General features: G+C 40.4%; 1 protein-coding gene across 4 annotated transcripts in view; it reads left to right on the forward strand.

Moving 5' to 3' along the window:
* LOC141795288 (elastase-1-like) overlaps positions 1–19,473 on the forward strand; it is a 41,310-nt gene extending 21,837 nt beyond the window's left edge. For 2 of the 4 annotated variants that reach the window (XM_074676126.1, XM_074676120.1), the window contains exons 2-8: positions 1,590–1,874; positions 15,740–15,837; positions 15,939–16,039; positions 16,317–16,442; positions 17,850–17,986; positions 18,069–18,211; positions 19,118–19,285. In XM_074676126.1, coding sequence (XP_074532227.1) covers positions 1,802–1,874; positions 15,740–15,837; positions 15,939–16,039; positions 16,317–16,442; positions 17,850–17,986; positions 18,069–18,211; positions 19,118–19,285 — 846 coding nt within the window. In that variant the 5' untranslated portion in view covers positions 1,590–1,801. Of the gene's footprint in view, positions 1–1,589; positions 1,875–15,310; positions 15,488–15,739; positions 15,838–15,938; positions 16,040–16,316; positions 16,443–17,849; positions 17,987–18,068; positions 18,212–19,117; positions 19,286–19,371 lie in introns of those variants that run through there. The other 2 variants (XM_074676135.1, XM_074676143.1) reach the window with 2 other exon arrangements.
* The last annotated feature ends 347 nt before the right edge of the window (positions 19,474–19,820 follow it).

Below are 19,820 nucleotides of genomic sequence, written 5' to 3' on the forward strand. Positions count from 1 at the left end.
CATATACATTGGTATACGAATCTCATATATTAATCTCATGTAGGAATCTCACATGCAAATCTCATATACACTCATTTACGAATCTCACATACGAATCTCACAAACACTCATACACCGATCTTATGTACGAATCTCATAAATTAATCTCATATACAAATCTCACATACACTTATATACCGGTCTCATATACGAGTCTCATATATGAATCTCATATACAATTCTCATATACTTATCTCATATACAGATCTCATTTACAAATCTCATACAAATCTCATATACCCTCATGTAGGATCTCCTAAACGCTTATATACAGATCTCAAATACCGATCTCATCTACAAATCTCTTATACAGATGTCATACCAACTTCAGATTCTCATATACGAATCTCGTTTATGCTTATTTACAAATTTCATATACACTTACATACAGATCTCATTTGCAAATCTTGTATAAGTCTCATATGATCTCATATACTAATCGCATATATGCTAATGTACAGATCTTTCATAAAAATACCATATACACCTATATTGGAATCTTATATACACTTATATGCCCATATATTAATCTTATATACGCTCATATACTAATCCTTTATACGCTTATATACGGATCTCATTTATGCCTGTGCAAATCTCATATTTGCTCTTGAATGTCATATTTGAATCACATAAATCAAATTTTGGCAGTACAATGCCGCCATAGCTCGACCTTTGAAGAGGTTTTTTGTTCTTGGAGCCTTTTCCTCACAGAGGCCGTCCGATGGTTACTGGTCTACAGTTGACACCAGTAACGACCATAATCTGGGTCACGGATTGGCCTGTGTCTTCACAGACAGCCGTCAGATCCTACGACTCAGCAGGTGAAATTATTTTGGGTCTACCACTTGACTTTTTGTCCCATGACCCTCAGGATCTTTTAAGAAATTTAAAACGACTCCCCTGCTGTGTGCAACCTCAGCTGCAATGACACATTGCGAGAGGCCTTGGTTATGCAGCTCAACAATCCGACCACGTTCAAAAAGAGAAAGCCTTTGTGCTTTCTCTCAGGAGGTCATGACACTGTGAATGTCTGAATGAAAATGACATGAAAGACAGACTCAGACTTTTCAAGGCTGTGGTTTAAACTTTTGATCAGCTGATGAACGACCTGTTTGAGTTTAGATACAGCTATGAGAAATTACCTGCTCTATTTTTGTCTCCTGTCCCTGGTAAGACTTTGTTCATAAGTGTTCAACACACTCGGTAAAAGCTGGTCTCATCTGTTCATGTCTTGTTAACAGACATGGTGTTTGTTTTGGGGGATTTTTGCTCCCTATCTGGGGGAGCAGACCGAAGGAGGGAACTTTAGCATCAGGAGAGGTCACCAGTTTAAAATGAACAAGCAATGCTGCAGTTATTTGGCATGACCTGTTACCACTATTACAGAGCTCCAGTTGTGAATATTAATGAGCATTTCCAGTTTAAGTGTGGGTATCGCTTCCAGAAGGCTCTCTAATGGCCTAACCGCTATCCCCCACAGTGTGACGAGGATGAGGCATCATGGTGTGCCAGTTTTTAATCACCTTCCTCTTCCCTCTATCACACAGCGAGGGAAGCTTGGAGCTGCGGACTTCTTTTCCACTCCAGTAGACCCCGTCACAGCTGCAACTCAGGGCCAGGACCTGGGAGCAGGGAGAGAGTCTATACCGAACTCAGCAGCTGAGACCAGGGCGGAAGGGGGAACAGCGGCGAGGGAACTGGCAAGCAACTAGAGGTGAAAGCACCAGCAGAAGCAGCCGCTGCAGGAGGACGGAGATGGATGAACAGTCCTCCACAGGATCAATCAGGCACTCGTAGCCACAGCAGATCATCTTTCCTAAGTTATCATGCTGGTACACCTTCTTGTCCCTTCCCCCTTCAGAACCGCATCATCCCACACCCTATAGGGCACCTTTCTGCTACATATATAGAGAAAGCAGAAACCAAGGGCAGAAACATGAGAGGGGAAAGTGAGCCGCTGAGGAGGCTCAGGAGAGGCAGAGGAGGGGTGTGTGGGTGCATGTATTGATTGTTTTCACTGTGGTATAATTGCAATTAAAGGTTGCAAACAGGCCAGTGGATCAGTTTCTCTGCTGTCACCCAGCAGGACGCATGACAGCACTGATGCATCCACATGCACATTTTTACACACTCCAACCAGCGGGGAAAGTGCTGATACACTGTCAGACGCTGTGTACAGAGTGGATTTGTGCCATATTGTGCAGTAGTTTGGCCCTCAGATTTCCTTCACTAGAAACTTCTTTTGAGGGAAGTAACACCACAGCTACACAAAGATATGAGCTGATTTAGCTGAGTTCAGAGGAAGACTGACTTCACATCAAGGGAAGAGCATTTCTTGTCCTTCGTTTAACATCTTTGTTTCCCTTTTGTACGGGCCATTATCTGTGATGTTGAATTTGTTAAATGCTGAACGCTAACCTCATATTGTCAGCGTGGTTTTGTTTGGAGAACTCTGCAATAAGAACAAACGAGAGCTGTAAACAAAGAGGTTTTTGTTAGATCTGTAAGTTTCAGTGGTTTTCTTAGAAAATGTAGGACTCTTATGCAAGCACGGCCCATGGAGAAAAGCAACAAGAGAGCAGACTTCCTTTGTTTGGGTTGAAACTAACAATGCAGGGGTTTCATGAAAAACAGCTGTCAGTATAAAATTATGTGATGTCCAGCTGAAATCTTTCAATCTGACTTCTGTATAACCTCTCCTTTTCAAAGTCTTTGAAGATTAAAGCAGTAGTCATGAATATCTTTGTATTAAGAGTTCATTAAACGACTGCATGGCTTGAATGGGGTCTTTCAGAGTGAACCACCCACAGATATTTACCATCGGACTTTGCGGTCCCCTCTGCTGCTTCTTCCTTTTGGTGAATGTCAGATCATTATTTCAGACATCACTGCGTCTGTCCTGTCTCACTGCTTTTGTCCGCACTGACTGCACGGCAATGAATGTGACATCTCACAGGTTGGAAGTCACGACAGTTATGGAAGGATTAGCATCCAGTTTGAATGCTGTAAACTTCACCACACTGACTTTTCAAATGGGGAACAAAGTTGTTGTGCAGTTGACTGAACTAACGGATTCAGCAAGAAGTTGAGATTATCTTTTTATGGATGACAAAAAAAACAAATGGAAGCAATTTGGTGAAACAACAATTCCTGGCACAGAAACAGAGATTTGCAGCTGACATTTTTGGTTCCAATTGTTTGGTTTTTAGGTGGTTGTTGGGTGCAAAATAACTGGTACTGATTCTAAAAACTTGGCAAATGGAGGATGATGCTTATCATGCATCACTGAAGCATCTGTAAAGACCACCATCTCTTCAGTCTAGCACCTGACTGTTGAGGCAATTGGATAATTTGCTTGATGTGCTTACCAAACGTTTTCCTAATTCCCAATTTCAGGCCAAATTTCTACTGTGAACAGACAGAAATCTCTGTTGACTCAAATTTTTATCGTTTTAAAAACCCAGTTTTCTGTTTAACTTCAATTCTTTTGTTTTTCCCCAGCTAAAGGCAGCAATTTCAGAGACAGGAAAATTTCTCAGTATGCAACGGACCAGTCTACCTGGCATACTGTTTCCCATGATGCATGGCAGTAACACTGTTTTGTATATGTGAGTGGCAGGTTTTGGTAAATTGCCGCCATCTACTGGAATGAGTCAGCATTACAACTACAATACAACAACACTAACGTTAGCCAGTCTGTGAAATAGAAGTGAAGTAATGTGAAAGAAACACAAGTAAGTCTCGTCACTTCCAGTTGTAAAAAGCGGTGTTTACTTTAACAAAGTCATAAAGCCAATGTAATAGGGATGCAAAATGTAGGTATCATTATTAGTATCGGCCAATGTTGGTCATTTTTTAACATATGGCATCAGCAGATTTTTACTCATTAGCTGCCAGCCATTTTCAGAGCATCTTGAACGATCTTTCAAGACCCAAATATCATTGTTTCCTATGACTATGTTAACACCAAAACTACCTAAGACTCTCTTCTTTTATGTCTCTCTTCCTGTTAATGATCAAAAAACAGACAAAACATCCTTTTTTTTGATTAAGTCCAACCCGGGCACTCCATCCTTTAATCCCTTCAATGGTCATCTTTGCGCCACTCTTTCTCTCTGAATGACCTCAACACAACATCTCAGATTGTTTTTGTTTTTTGTTTTGTTTGTTTGTTTTCCCAATATCAGTATTGGTAAATATTGGTTACTGGCCACAACAACAATAACAACAATATTAATATTGGATACTGGTATTTGCCAAAATTTTCATATTGTTGCGCCTAGGGATGGGCACCGAATTAGGTACTTTTATAGGTACTGACCAAATTCTGTCAAAAGTACTGGGTGCCGTACCAAAAGGTGCCATGTTTCGGTCCCTCAATGCATCTTTGTGACTGTGAGGGAGTGGAAGAATAGGCTATTACCATGCTGGACATGAACACAGCATTACAGGGTTATATAGTGAAGAATGAATACGTTAAAATTAAAATAAATATTTATACATTTTAACATTAAACTAATTAATATTTATTACCGCATAAATACAGAAAAGTACCGAAAATAGGTATCGTATCGTTTTCAAATGTGAAAGGTACCCATCCCTAGTTGCATCCCTACAATGTAAACAAGTTTTTACTTTTTAAAAGTATAGTTTGATTATATGGAAGTGGTTTTTCCATCAGCTGTAAAAATAAAAAGTCAGTCCCTCCAAGATTGAAAAAAAAATGGTATAACTTTTGGTGCAAGGTTAAAAATCAAATATGATGTTTCTGTTGTGATATGATAAATAAAATAACTAAAATTTCAAGGTTAAAAAAAATCATCCTGCAGCTCTGCTTTCCAAAACTAAAAGCAGAGAATTATACTACAAAACAGACCCAACAGAACAGTCACACTACACACTTCATGCAGAAGCAGTAGGCAGCATGCCGTGTCTAATACATACTGCATTTACATGTAGTATGTAGTAGGCGGTTTGGAAAACAGCCTGTTTCACTAAGAGAAGGACACATTTGATCTTGTGGAAATGACCAAGGGCCAGAGGCTCTTACTAAAGTTGCAGTGAAATGCCAAGCAGATAGTAACCAGTTCTTCCTGAAATTATGTTTGTGATAGTTTAAAACTGTCAGGTTTTTGGAACCAGAAACGCTGGCTGACCTGACCTGAGAATGATTTTTGAAAAAGTCCAAAAGATTTTTTTTTAAGGTTTCCTGGTGAGAAAGGGAAATCTGGAAGAACTTTCTCCAGCATGTTCCAGCCTGATGATTATGTTTGCATGAAGTTTGGTTTTAAGAGTGAAGTTTGAACGCTCATACTTTAGCATGTTTGGCAAAGTGTGATGACATTGTTGAAAGTCTATAAAAAGTGTGAAAGCGAGCTTGCTGGGGAGTCTGTCTGTCCGTCTGTTAAGAGATGTTCAAAGCTGTGTGTAATGCTGAACTTGTGATAAACCCGCAAAGGCTGCCAAGTTGATCCAGTTGTCTTGTCATTCATACATCTGTTTGCATCTGGGAAATCCTCTACACTGACATATTGATGTTGAAAGTTACATAGGGATGCTCCATTGGTCAACCATTTCTTTAGTAATTTCTGGTAAAACTCGATCTCTTATGGTACGGCCGCACCAAACGCAAATTTGCGGCAGATTACATACAAAATCAATGCAAAGACGCATTTAGACGCTGACTTGCCCCAGTCAGCGCGTTTGGGGCATTTGGCACGGCACATTTCTGGCGTTTTCAAATTTGCGTCAAAAGTTTAATATTTGCAGCCGCCAATCAGCGATGGCATTCCCCCACGACGTCATTGATTTGATGATGTAAAGGGGGGAACCGCCGCCTTCTCCGGCTCCAACTCTGCCGGAAGATGGAGGAGAAAACAATCAGTGCGGTGTGTCATCATCCAGAGTTATACGATACGACTATACAGAAACTGGGAAAAAATGAGCAGGCTTGGTTGAAAGTCGCTGAGGAGACAGGTTTTGAAGGTAAGTTCTGTAAATTTTCGTTCCCAGCTGGATTTGCCTGCACTGGTCATCACTGAGTCCGACTGTGTTTTCCTCAGTGGAGTTTTGAGTCTGATAGAGAGGAGGAAGGAGCGGGGCAGGAGCAGAGCCAGGGAAAAGATGGAAGTTCTCTGTGGTCCTCTCTTTCCTCGACCCCTTCATTACCCCCAGGGAGACCTCTAGGAACTAGGGATGCATGATATTGGATTTTTGCCGATATCCGATGTGCCGATATATCGAAACCCCTTTTGGCCGATACCGATAATCACAAGTTTGTTTGTTTTTTTCACTGTTAAGAAAGCTAAGTCTATCCTGTACTGGAATTTATGTTACTCTAATTGTGACGGTCTTATTTGTTTAAGAAACACACATAAAACAAGACAAAAAACATTTGATTTTACCATAAATAAGAAATGTATTATTTTTTCAATCTTGAGACATTCAGTATTGAAATACAGAAAAATAATTTCTTTAGATCACATGAACTTTAAATGTGTAATGCATTTTTAAACATAACCAAGTTGCATTTGATTATTTTAGCGTTACTGTAGCAACCTGGTGACAGACACAGAGCGGAACAAGTGTTACATTTCATTTAAGGAGCTTATTTTTCAGATGGAAAATAATAACACTAACCGAATAGCACCTTATCGGCTGTGCCTATCCGCAGAAATTTTCATATATGCTGATACCGATAAACATGTTTTTAAGCTTTTATCAGCCGATACCGATATTGTGCCGATAATATCGTGCATCCCTACTAGGAACATGGGTCGGGGGGTCGGAGGTTGGGGGGGGTCAAGAATGAGGTTGCAGGGAACAGCCAGGCAGGGCCAGTGGATTACCAGGGAGAGGCAGCAGGCCTTGATTGTGATCTCACAAAGCTTTCACACAATCTCCTGTCATGCTTTTGAAACCACAGCTCATTGTTTTTCAGCTGCTCTTTTGGGCTTTCGGTCTTTCAACGAACAGGTTCTCTACTCCACATGCACAGGAACGCGCTAACGCTTGTTCGCACCTCAGCTTGTCAAAATAGTCCAGCGTACTCGGGCGTTCATGCAGCGCGTTACAGGCGCAAATGAATTTGTGTGTTCGCGTTTGGTGTGGCCACGGCATTAGTGTACACAAACATTTATTTAACTTTTATTTAACCAAATAAAAACCTATTGAGATCTGGATCTCTTTTACAAGGGTGACCTGTCCACAGGTCTGCAGCACACATCATAATAAACAAATAGGTACAATGCAGTCTTTAAAATTAAAACGATACTTTAAAAAATAAATTAAAAAAAAGAAATTACAGATAAAGTGCTGGAAGTGAGTCAAAACAAAGAGTTCAAGGGCACAGGCACTGGTCCAAAGATTCTTCTTTGTCATTTGAGAAGGCTCTATGAGAAATGAGCTCGGACAGGTTGAGATCAGACAGATCAGACTGGAGCGCATTCCATGCAAAATGGGCAGCAAAACTGAACACTTTTTTCCCCCTTTCAGTCCTGACATGAGGAACAAGTGGTTGAAAGTTTTCTTGGAAACGCAAAGAATAAAGGCTTTCAGTTCTTTGGAGGAGTATACAAAGGTATGGAGGGACACAGCCAAGCAGAGCCTTGTAAAGAGCTGGTGAGTGTACCTGCAAGCATCTTTACAGACTGATGTACTTATACCTCACTTGTCCCTCAGGTTTCTCTTGATACCAGTTGATAAGTGGTCAGTTTTCTACTGTGTTACATGCTGCATAAACATCAGTAAACTCTGCTTCTGATCAAGGAAAATGTTCTCCAGTAGGGGGGCGATATTGGTGAAATATATCAGGATGTTTTTATGGCAAGATCAGAATTATTGTTTCTGTCTTTTCTGTGTCATATTACTTTAATCTAATCTTGTGTCCTCTTATGTGTTTTTTAACTCTCACATTTTAACATCATGATAAGTCCACTTATTCAAAGAAGTCAGCTGTAAAAGCTGTTGAGTTTTTGCAGAGCGTACCAAGCTTTAGCCTTATACAAGCAGTTTATGCACAGTCCACATGTGGTTTGACGAGATGTTGCGAGATGAACTTTGTTTTTGTTTGTGCACCTGACAAAAATGTAAATGCAAACTTAATTCAACATGATTCATTACAGTGCCATAATTAAAACATTGTAAGATGAGAGCAGGGGGCCATAGGAGAACGCTCAGCTCAAGGACTGGATGTTGATTCACACACTTCATATGTGATTGTTGCTTATTTTCGATTGGGCGTGTAGATTGGGACCGGATTGCAATCAAGGTTGCCTGATTGTATGTGATTAATGTGTTGTATAACATTCAGGGGCAATGCAGAGCTGCAAAAGCTGCAGGTTCTCGAGCGTTCACACAGAAACTGTTTGGTTCCATGTTAAAATGCCAACCTCACAGCAAAGTAAACACTTCTACAAGTTGGTTAAAAAGGTTTAGAGAGTGGAATTAACTTAGTTATTTGACAACACATCCATGAATGATATAAAGGTGACGGTAAATGAATTTGCACAGCCGAAAAAGGGTCAGGTGGGTTTACCAGGAGGCTTCAAGCTGCCTCACCTCTTAACCAGCAGTTGATGTTATGCTGAGTCAGCATCTCCAATGTGGTGACCACCATCCTTCGCCTCTAAAATGTCTTCCCACAAACCAATGGGTGATGTCACTGTCATTACCTCCATGTTTTATAGAGTTTATAGTTAAGAGTTTGCTCTGCTGCCCCCAAGTGGTCCCCAAAGGGATTCACTTGTAACTGATTTTAAGACAAACTCCTCTCTCCAGATTTGCAGTTCTCATGGTTACAGCACCATTTAGCCGCAGATGACAGAGTAAGCTCTAATAAATGTCTGTTTACTCAAAGACAGTTATTTTCTCCTTCTAATGGGGTCTTAAATCGTTTAGCTCCAGTTTGAGCTTTTTAAATAGTGTCACACTGACATAATCAACAGTTACTCTGTGATAACCCTGTCCGACTTTTCTATCTCAGACCCAATCAGTGCATCCCATTAATTTTTTTCAGAACCTCAATTTCCTCCCCGCATTCGTGAGACATCTTTATGGGAACCAAATCGACTATTCATTAACGAGGGGAGGCGGTATCAAGAGCAAACATCTTTAATTAACACATCCCAACACTTCCTGTCTTTGATCTCCTTGCCTGATTTATGCCTCTGTGAGGAGGCGTTGGCGTGGCGAAGGGGTACACGAGGAGTTTGGAGGGGACGAGGACGTCTGTGAGAAAATAGAAGAGAGTAGAGCCCCTGTTGATCAGGAGGTATTGCAGTATTAGGACCTTTTCCCTCTGTGTCATGGGGCAAGCTCAATTACCAGCCAGCGAGGCTATCTCTCTAATAGCCTGATAAGCAATAATCCTAAATCCACAGTTTTAATGACTTTCTGTCTAATTAAAGCTTGTTTAATAAAAGACGGGCACATCAGAGGCTCTACCATTGTTTAAAAATCTATTGTTGGAAATATCAGCGTGACCAGTTAGGAAGAAGAAATGGCCTTTCTAGGGTATTAATAAATATATTTTACTGAGAGATTAACTCCACAAAAAGCATCAAGTCGTCAATCTACAGTGGATCTGTTCAATGTTAAAGAGGTCAGAGGGAAGCAGAGGAGAGAAATCCTCCTCGGCTCTGTTCTCACACTGGATTTAACAGAGCTGGATTCTGACTTTGTCTCCAGATATCCCTTTAAAACCCCAGTTTAACACCAGAATCTATATTTAAACAGACTAAAGATTTGTGGCTTGCAAAGAAAACCCCAGGGCTGCATGTCATCTGATCGTCTCCTGTAAAACAGGATGTGTGTCCCCACATGGCACAGACTGTGTGAGTCTTAGGCTTTAGCACCATCTAGTGTTGGACTGCAATCCTGTTCTATGGATGATCAAAAAGCTTCACATTTTGACCTCTGTTGTGAATTAAAAACTGCTTCATGTCTCAACAACCAGGTTTAAATGTGTAGAGGCATCTTAAGGTTTTTCTTTTTATGAAAAGTTATCAGCAGCTGTGAAATAGTGACATGGATTTAGTTTATGTGTGTGCTTTTTTTTTCACCTCAGTAGTGAAGTTCATTCACTTAGCACTTTCTAAGACGAGAGATGACAAAGCACTTCATGATAAAACATAAAGAAGTGAATTAAGAAGAGTGCAACAGACATGACCAAGTTAAACAAAGACAAGTGTTGTTATAGGGGTTCCGGCCTTATAAGCACAGAGTTCCCAAGTTTAACATGTTTAATCCCACTGGTCGAAACAGAAGCTTCACTGTTTGTTTTTTTGTTTTGAGTCTTGAGTATCCTGAAGTGTTGGTTTGACTTTGGGTAGCTAGTGTAAAATTTAAAATGAGAATAAAAATAAAAAAAGAAATAAAAATAAAAAAAGAAATATAATTAAATTAAATTAAATTAAATTAAATTAAATTAAATTAAATTAAATTAAATTAAATTAAAATAAAATAAAATAAATCAATAATAATAATAATAATAATAATAATAATAATAATAATAATGAATAACCGAATAATAACAATAATAATGAATAACCGAATAACACACATTACATACTAGAGGTCTAAAGAAATAAATGCATGCACTTATTTTGCAGGTAAAAATATGGGATTAAACAGGTTAAGTGGAGGACAACTCCAAAGTTTGAGAGCAACAACCTCCTTGCAGTTTCAGGGGCAGCCCACACCCTTTCAACAGAAGCTATGTTAAGACACTCACTAGCCCAGCAACAACCTGTAGCATCGCACCAGACTTGGCATGTTAGCACAAGCTCATCACAGGTATATATTACATACTGGTTAGCAGAAAGCCAACTTGCGTTGCTCTTCATCCTGAGCTGTGCTCCAAGTGCCCAAAAGCGAGTAAAAGTCAAGCCAAGCTTCGCCCCTGGTGTTTCACTTTCACTTTGGTTGTGTTTTCCCTCATTTATGTTACGTCCACTATTGTAACTGCTTAGATTAGCTTCTTCCACTCACTACCATCAACACACACAGTTACTGGGTGTGCTGTGGTTGGCTGATATAGCCATGCCTAATCTCTGCCCAGAAACGCCCTGAGACAACCAAAACATCAACATACAGGCAAGGCAGGGGGTTGAGGCAGACACAGAAACTGACACACACGTATAGAGGCCCATAGAGCAGAAAAAATCTTGCAGACCCTACCTTTAAAAGCTAAAGCAGCTCTTGAAACAACACATTTCTCAACCATGCACTGCCCTGAACACACCAGGAGAGTTTTAAACGGAGTGCTGAATTTACTGGGAGTCTATGCAGTGAGCTGAAGATGAGTGTGACATGAGACACTGATTATTCGACACAAATTTAACAGCAACAACCACTTGAGACGGAGACAGGCATGTGAGGGAGTTTCAATAATTCATCTGAGATTAAACAAAACAATAACAACAATTATTACCAGCTCACTCTGGTCACAACAGGTTTATTTGTTTATTTTGTTTACTGATCCAATAATTTAAAATTGATCTCACCAGAAAAGTCTCATTGAGATTAAAAGTCTCTTTATGAGAGTGTCCTGACCAAGACAGCAGCAAGTCATAAGAGCATACTACAGACAAGCAACACAAAATAGTGACTAAAGCAGATCATCAAGCCATCAAAGCATGTTAATACATCCTGATAAGTCCACTTTAGTCCACTTTTTAAAAAGATTGAAAGAGACCTGCTCTCTCAGGTCCAACTTCTCCTGCAGCAGGTCGCACGCTGCAGGAGGCGCATTTCTAAAACTCCTTTTTTCTATTTTAGGATGTACTTAAGGAACAGACTGCAAAAAAGGTCCTCTGAATGAGACAGAGCTAAGACTGCAACTCTGAACATTTCTCAAGTGTATATATAATCACAGAAGTAAGAGGGAAGAAAATTCAGAATACTTTATAAATGAGAACATACCAATTATGTTGTCTTGGACAAGGCAGGCTAATCAACTGGAGAATACAAGTCATAATGATGAGTTAGAGCTTTAAGACTTGTAAAAAAGTTGTAAGAAAGTTGCAGCAACGTGTCTTTTTTTTCAGCAAATGAAAAACAGGACTTATTTCTGAAGTAAAAACCCAAACACAGCTTCAGCTTCCCCACAAGCTGCTGAATGTGAAGCTTAGAAGACAGGGTACCATCAATTCAGAATCCAAATATTTCTAAGACGAGACAAGCTCAATCACATCACCCTGAGACGCAACTATAGAAGCAATATCCTGTAGTTTAGTCTTTGAGTTACTAAATATTATAAGTTTTATTTGTCAGGATTTAAGAACAATTTAAACCCCAAAACTTGACTTGTATGTTATTAAAATTATCCTGTAAATGAGACAGGGCCTTATATTGCTTTGGGGCAGAACGGATTATAACAGCATCATCTGCATAGAAGTGAAAGTTCACATTTGGGACATTGTGCTCATGTTCGACATTCTAAACATTATAAACCATTTGAGTTGAAATCACAACACTTCTCTCAAAACTCTCCAGCCAAATACTGAATTTAGTTTCCAGGAATGAAAAATAATTTATTTGTATCCAGGTTTTGACGATGTGTTGATTCATCACAGTTTAATGCTTGAAATATTAATGTATTCTGACAGGAAACTCCACAGGGAAGACGTCCTCTACTTCAGATGTGCAGACGTCAGTGCTGCTTCTCAAGTCGCAGCTCAAGGCTGGATAATCAAGCTAATGATTATCTGACGTGTGTTTGTAGTGTGTGTGTGTGTGTGTGTGTGTGTGTGCTGCAAAGACTGTATGATGTTCTCACTGAAGGCAACAACATGAAGCAGTGCATCAGTCCATCCTCACCCCACCTCCTTTCCTACAGCCCCGTCCATATTGATGCATTGAGGCACTTTTTTACATTCCAAGGTCGATGTAATCCAGAGGAAACCTGGAGGTTTGGTAAGGTCAGAATTTCAGATTATTTTGTCTAGACGGAAGGATAAAAAACATCAGGAAGAGCAACAAACTGCTGAAACCCTTGGTCTTAAAAAATGAAGTTGATGTAGAACTGAAGTTCCTCAAGTTTCTACTCGAGGCTGTTCCAATAAGTCCGAGCTCATATCTACAGCAAAAATAGACAGGTTTGCTACCTGGTAGGAAAATTGTTTACAATCTGAATGGGTAGTATCTCTGATTGTACTTTCAAAGGTACAGGTGTCAAACATTTTGAATAACAAGGGGCACAACTGACTCGTAACTTCCTTTCTAGGTCACCTCTTAGTTCAGTTGAGGAAACATTTCCAACATGGCAACCGTCACCATCGGCTTCAAAGCCCCTCACCAGAAACCAAAGGGTGACATCAGAGAGGCTATGTCCATATTTTATAGTCTGTGGTCCAATCAGACGCAGGGGCTGACGGCAGAGCTAGGGTCAAAGCACACTTTTTAATGTCATTAGCATCTGTTGCGGCTGTCTTACAAAACTTTAGCTGCTGAATAAAGCTCTTCTTTTTTGATGTGACCCATCCAAAGATACAAAAGGGTCTAGTGATCAGTTCAAAGAGTCTATCGTTCCAAAAAATCCAAAATCTAAAATGAGCCAACATGTATTTTAGGCAAAAATAGGAAAATCATTCTGGATAAAAACGAATAAACTGATGGTGGTAAAACAAAGATGAAAATTACAGTAAAAGTGACAGTCAACAAAAAATACCTGAGCTCCATGCTCTGTGAGTCTGCTCTGCTTTGTTCTACTTCCTGCCACCATACCCAATAGAGGGTATGCGTTTACGTCACTGCCCATCCAGGACACGCACACTTCAGTTGGACTGAGTGGCAAAACAAACCTCACCTAGCATTGAAGAGAGTGTCAGTAAACACAGGACCAGAAAAAATGTGGAATACGACATGAGATTAAGGATAGTCGGACTGGACATTAATTTGTTAAAGCTACCAAAGGCCCAAGGGTCCAAGAACATGTGGCCAGAAATCTTATCCTTACAAATTATTTGCATTGCGTGTTTTTCTAGCATTGAAATCAGGGACTAAGCCTGAAAGCTATGAGAGCCTCTAAATGATTCAATTTACAGTATACAGTGTATTGACCCAAGTGAATACACTTGTTATGTATTTGTACTTTTGGTATTTAACATAAACTATATAATTGACAGACGTATAGGGTGAATTCCAATTAACCCTCCATTAACCCTCAATCTTAACCCTCAATTTCAAAAATGCGCGATCCCACGAAGTGCCAGTACTGTCCCGATTCTCAGATTGTTAAGTTCGTATTTTCCCCAGCTTCACCGCAACCAACATGGCGTCCAAAGCGGCGAAAAGAACGAGCTACAAATAAAGTATTTTTGTCAATGAGAAATAGAATATATATTACGAAAACCATTGTATCATCTTATTTAAGCCCTCTTCACGGATTATTGACCTCATTGTTGCATAACATTCATTTTATATGACGATGTTTGCCAGCCGGACTGGCGATCCCCGTTTCAGTGCACAGCTTCATTCATAACCTAAAGATACGGTACCTGAGATGGATGGAACATTTCCTCCGTATTTTGCATGAAAATACTGCACATCTAACGATTACCGACGGCTGACGGTCATCTAAGTACAACTTATCAAAGAAACATACTAAATACATTTTAGCTTCTACACCATCATCACACACAATGACATCGATTATGTTTAATGTAGAGGTGTGTCCCTAATTTTCCTCAAAAGTTGAAGGTGAGTCCACGTCCACACATCATTGGAATTAAAATAAAACAAACAATTTAGGATTATTGGCTCAATTTCCCCTTTAAGTATGTCAGTAAATTTGCATGCGCCCTTGATTTCTCGGACTTGGGCATATTTTCCAAACTTACTCCTGGTTCATGCTTGTTCAAAGGAAACTTACTAGTTCGAAAGATGTAAGTGACCACACAAGTTTGCACTTTATTGCATCACACAATTCAGTTTTTGAGCTGGAGAGAAAACAATCCTACTCAATAACTATTTTGCTAACTTCAGAAAATAAGGTAAAGAATGTTTTTGTCAAAGATTACATTTCTAAATCCTATATAATGTCTCATGCCATTTCCCAAAAGCCAAATATCTAGCAAAGGTTCCTTTTCCATTAAACTTGTCAAAAAAGATATGATTTGCCTAATCAAACTAGCTAAACACACCAACACTCCTCTGAGTGCTCTGACTCGCAGTGACTCATGCCGTCCAGTGATAAAGCTGTCATTCTTCCAGCTGGTCAAAGCAGGATGTGTGTGGTATCAGCCTGATAACAGTGACAGTGAGACAGAGCACAGGTGTGTACTTGGCTTCATCAGGGGAAAAGAAAAGCTTCACTTTTTCCACCACGGGAGAGGTCGAGTTGAGGTATAAAAGACGGAGGGAAGCATCGGCTGTTTCGCGAAAACGTCCTGACGCATTGCAGACATGCTTAGGTTTCTGCTGTTGACAAGTCTTGCAGCCTTGGGTAAGACAATGACCAAAAAAACATTGATCTGGTTTTTCTTCCTCTTCTGCTGTCAGTCTGTCAGTCTGTCTGCCATCCAGCCTGTCACTCATTTTTAGTTTAGTTTCAGGCTGACACTCCGCTCTGCAGTACACCCTCACACTTGGCTGCCCTTTTCTCTTATTTCCTCTTTATGTGGGTGGAAAGTTAATCAAATTATGATGCATCTCAAGAAAACTAAATCAAGTTCTCTACTTTCTTGTCTCTAACCAGTGCTGGCTCAGCTGGAGCCCCAGCCCAGGTACATGGAGGAGATCCATGAGAAGGTTGTTGGAGGAGAGGTGGCCAGACCCAACTCCTGGCCCTGGCAGGTAACTTCAAATCAGAGCACTTACACCTACACTTTGTAAAAATTCATCAACTCTAATGAGAACAGAAAGCAGTTTAACTAAACTCTTTTTCCTGCACTCAGATCTCCCTTCAGTACAGATCTGGCAGCAGGTACTACCACACCTGTGGGGGAACCCTGATCCAGAGAGGCTGGGTTATGACAGCTGCTCACTGTGTGGACAGGTAACATGACTATTCACTCTGTATTTTTTACCTGTGTGGGTTTCAGATGTATTACTGCTAATTTTAGAAGTGGACTGTCGATATCTGCTGACGGTATTTCTGTGTTTGCAAATGTCACCAGAATAAAGAAACTTCACACCCTTGTTTCTAACAAACCAAGAGGCTTCAGCTATAGGATCAGGGAGAAAAGAAGTCTGAAATGAAGAACAAATGAAGTACAGCAGGTGATCATTGATCATAAATAAAACTGTGTTTCTTCTTGTTTTGAACATTACAGTGGCAGGGTGCTGCGTGTTGTCATCGGAGAGCACGACCTCAACAGCAACAGTGGTAGAGAGCAGATCATCGCTGTTGACGAGATTTTCATCCACGAGGGATGGGACTCCAGCAGCGTAGCTAAGGGGTGAGGGTTGAACTTTTGTTTTTTAAAGTCTCCAGCCATAATGTTTTTTATTTGAAGTGGCAAGTAGTGACACAGGCCATTCCAAAGTCTGATACTCCACTTGATTGTCAGAAGCAGGACTAATGTTTACGCCAACCATTTGAGCAAAAGGCCGCTAGTTTCATGATCCATTTTCCAATAGTTAGCTCTTTTTTGGTCTTCACGCATTTTTTTTCCAGACTCCACAAAGAATTGAGTCAAGAACACTGATGCCTTGATACAAACAAAAAATAAGGTGCATGTTTATTTGCATTTGGGAGAACTTCATGCCACCCTCCTGCAAAAAATATGTGCCCCAGTTGAGCTATCAGAGTAAAGAAAAAGTCTGGACACACTCCATAAAGGAAGTTTGTAACTAGGGATGGCTACCGAATTAGTTACTTTTATAGGTACCAACTGAATTCTGTCAAAAGTAATGGGTATTGATGAAGAGTAGGTGATTTTCCATGCTGGACATGAACACAGCATTGCAAAGTTATATACTGCAGAACAAATAGGTTAAATTGAAAAGAATTGAGATTTTATTATCAAACAAATTGATATTTTCTACATCAAAACACAAAAGTACCAAAAATTGGTACTGTTGAGTACCGATACCGATTGCCAGGTATCAGGAATCGGTACTGTATCATTTTACCATATCGTAGTAGTCATAGTCAGTTTTTTTTTCTTTGGAATAAGCCGCCATATTCCTTAAATGAATGGAACAACTGTATTGAAAATAACAAAAGCAGCGCGTTTGCTGCATCCTACACACGAGTATCATTTTTGCAACTATAGATTTTGCATAGTTTAAAGAGAGATAACTTGTTTATTAACAATGCTGGATGCTCGCACAACTTAGCTGCAGAAGCACTGCGGAGTATAATGGTTTGTCAACTGGCTTGGAGGAGTTAACCACCAAAAAGCGCATTTTTAAACTGAATATCGTCACTTTTAAGGATGGTAAGCGGCTCCCAGGTTTGTGAAATAGTAGTGAGTGGACAAAAGAGATCAGCAAGTGGACAGACGTTTTTAGTGGCGTGTACCCAGAGAAAAAAAAACACACAACTGTCACTCGATGCTCGTGACTGCATTATCTGTGGACGCTTACCAGACTGTGACAGACCAGGACGTAATTGTGTGTCAATAAATCAGAAACCCTCCAAAACAAAAAAGAGCACACAGACTGCTGAGTCATGATACAAGAACCAGGAAACTATGTCCAGAGAACTGCACCAAATCAAATATAGACGGCATATTTAATTATTCACCCGCAGACGCTGCTGGTGTTTCAGTGTAAAGAGTGACCCTGTTAACTGGTGACTCTTTAAGTTGACCCTTATCTGCTTTTCTGTAAGAATTTGCTCCATCGATTTTTCTCTTCAGTTATGACATCGCTCTGCTGCGTCTGGCCTCTGAGGCCACCCTGAACTCCTACGCCCAGCTGGGCTCTCTGCCTCCTTCTGGTCAGACTCTCCCTCATAACAACCTCTGCTACATCACCGGATGGGGACGCACCTCCAGTGAGTTGTTTGCACAAACCCTCAATCTTAAGTTTCTATTTCTTCCTCAACACATAATAACTTTCCCACCTCACCTCTGCAGCTGGTGGCAGCCTCTCCGCCCAGCTGAAGCAGGCCTACCTGCCTCTGGTCGACCACAAGACCTGCTCCAGCAGCGGCTGGTGGGGCAGCACTGTGAAGCCCAGCATGGTGTGTGGTGGCGGTGGAGCTGAGTCTGGATGCAACGTGAGTTTCTCAGAGGGTCATTCATGCTGGGTGCCTCACATTTAAGCCTTGGTTAAAGGGACAGTTCAGTTTTTTTGAAGTTGGGTTGTATGAGCTCTATGTGACCACTAAGGACATTAGATACAGTAGAGAGTTGTCTCCTCTCCCTCAGTAAGACACAGACTTTAATCGATGGGTACGAGGAACAGACGGTACCAAATTCAAAGGCTATTTTCTCTGCCTACAAGAACTAAAATCAAAAAGTAATACCACAGTTTTAAGAGTGCTGCGCTACGCTACATAAAATAATTTATAAGTGCATTAAGTCTTCGGAAATATAAACATCTATTTACATCCGTGGATGTTTCCTCTGTATTCCTTTCAGTCGCCATCTGTAGCAGCTCTTCTTCTGTGTACTCCGGTTCATACAGGTATCCTTTTGCTGCCTCACAATCCTTAGAGTACAAACAAAAGAATTACGATACTTGATCAAACTTACACGAGGCTACAACCGGAAGCATAGCCTGTTTACAGTCCCTACAGCTAAAAGGAGGAGGGGGGACGGAGCGCACTAGCGCTGCACGGAAGGATACATGACCAGATAGTTAGATCCGGATAAATGTTTATATTTCCGAAGACTTAATGCACTTAAAAATTATTTTATGTAGCCCACTCTTAAACTGTGGCATTACTTTTTGATTCTACTTCTTGTAGGCAGAGAAAATAGCCTTTGAATCTGGTACGGTCTTTCCCTGTTAGCGCCTATTTCCTCGTCACCAGCGACACAGTTTGTGTCTTACTGAAGGAGAGGAGACAACTTTCTACTGTATCTAATGTCCTTAGTGGTCACATAGAGCTCATACAACCCCACTTCAAAAAAATTAAACTGTTCCTTTAATATCATCTTTTTACTCCTGATCCTTGCAGGGTGACTCTGGTGGCCCTCTGAACTGCCTTGTTAACGGAAAATACTACGTCCACGGCATTGCCAGCTTTGTGTCCGGTTACGGATGCAACTACCCCAAGAAGCCTACTGTCTTCACTCGTGTCTCCGCCTACATCGATTGGATGAATGCTGTTAGTATCTGCAATTAGCATTTTAAACAGATGCAACAGAGAATTTCACTACCATCTTTGTCGTATATGATGTTTCCTCATTATTTGTTTCTCCTGTTTTCCAGATCTTGAACTAAACAGCAGACTCATCCAGGCTGCAGCACAGAGACCTCACACCACCATGTTTTCATCTGCTGCACTTTCTCCATCGACCGGTCTCATTCAACAACAATAAAAAAAGAATAAACTTGATTAAACTTTGAGTTTTGAGTCATTTCTCTGCAGAAGTCCGTCCAGCAACACTTTTCAGTCAATACATATGAAGGTTATAAGATTCTCTCTGCTCTTTTCTTGGTGTCTTACAATCCTCTGACTTTGTAAAATGACATGTTATGAGGAGATCTTAGAATAACAAAACCTGTATGATGGATAACTCAAAGTGTGAAAACAAACTGTGAAAATTAGCTGTCAGCACTTTAAATTCCTGGGAACTCTTTTGAGTAATTTCAGTGAAATGTGGCAACACGCCGTCACACACTATCACACACGCTGATAAAGTATGAGAGGGAACACA

This window comes from Halichoeres trimaculatus, unplaced genomic scaffold, assembly GCF_033239565.1.
Source record: "Halichoeres trimaculatus isolate MK-OKI-2021-1 unplaced genomic scaffold, fHalTri1.1 fHalTri1_scaffold_1, whole genome shotgun sequence".
NCBI classification, from domain to species: Eukaryota; Metazoa; Chordata; class Actinopteri; order Labriformes; family Labridae; genus Halichoeres; species Halichoeres trimaculatus.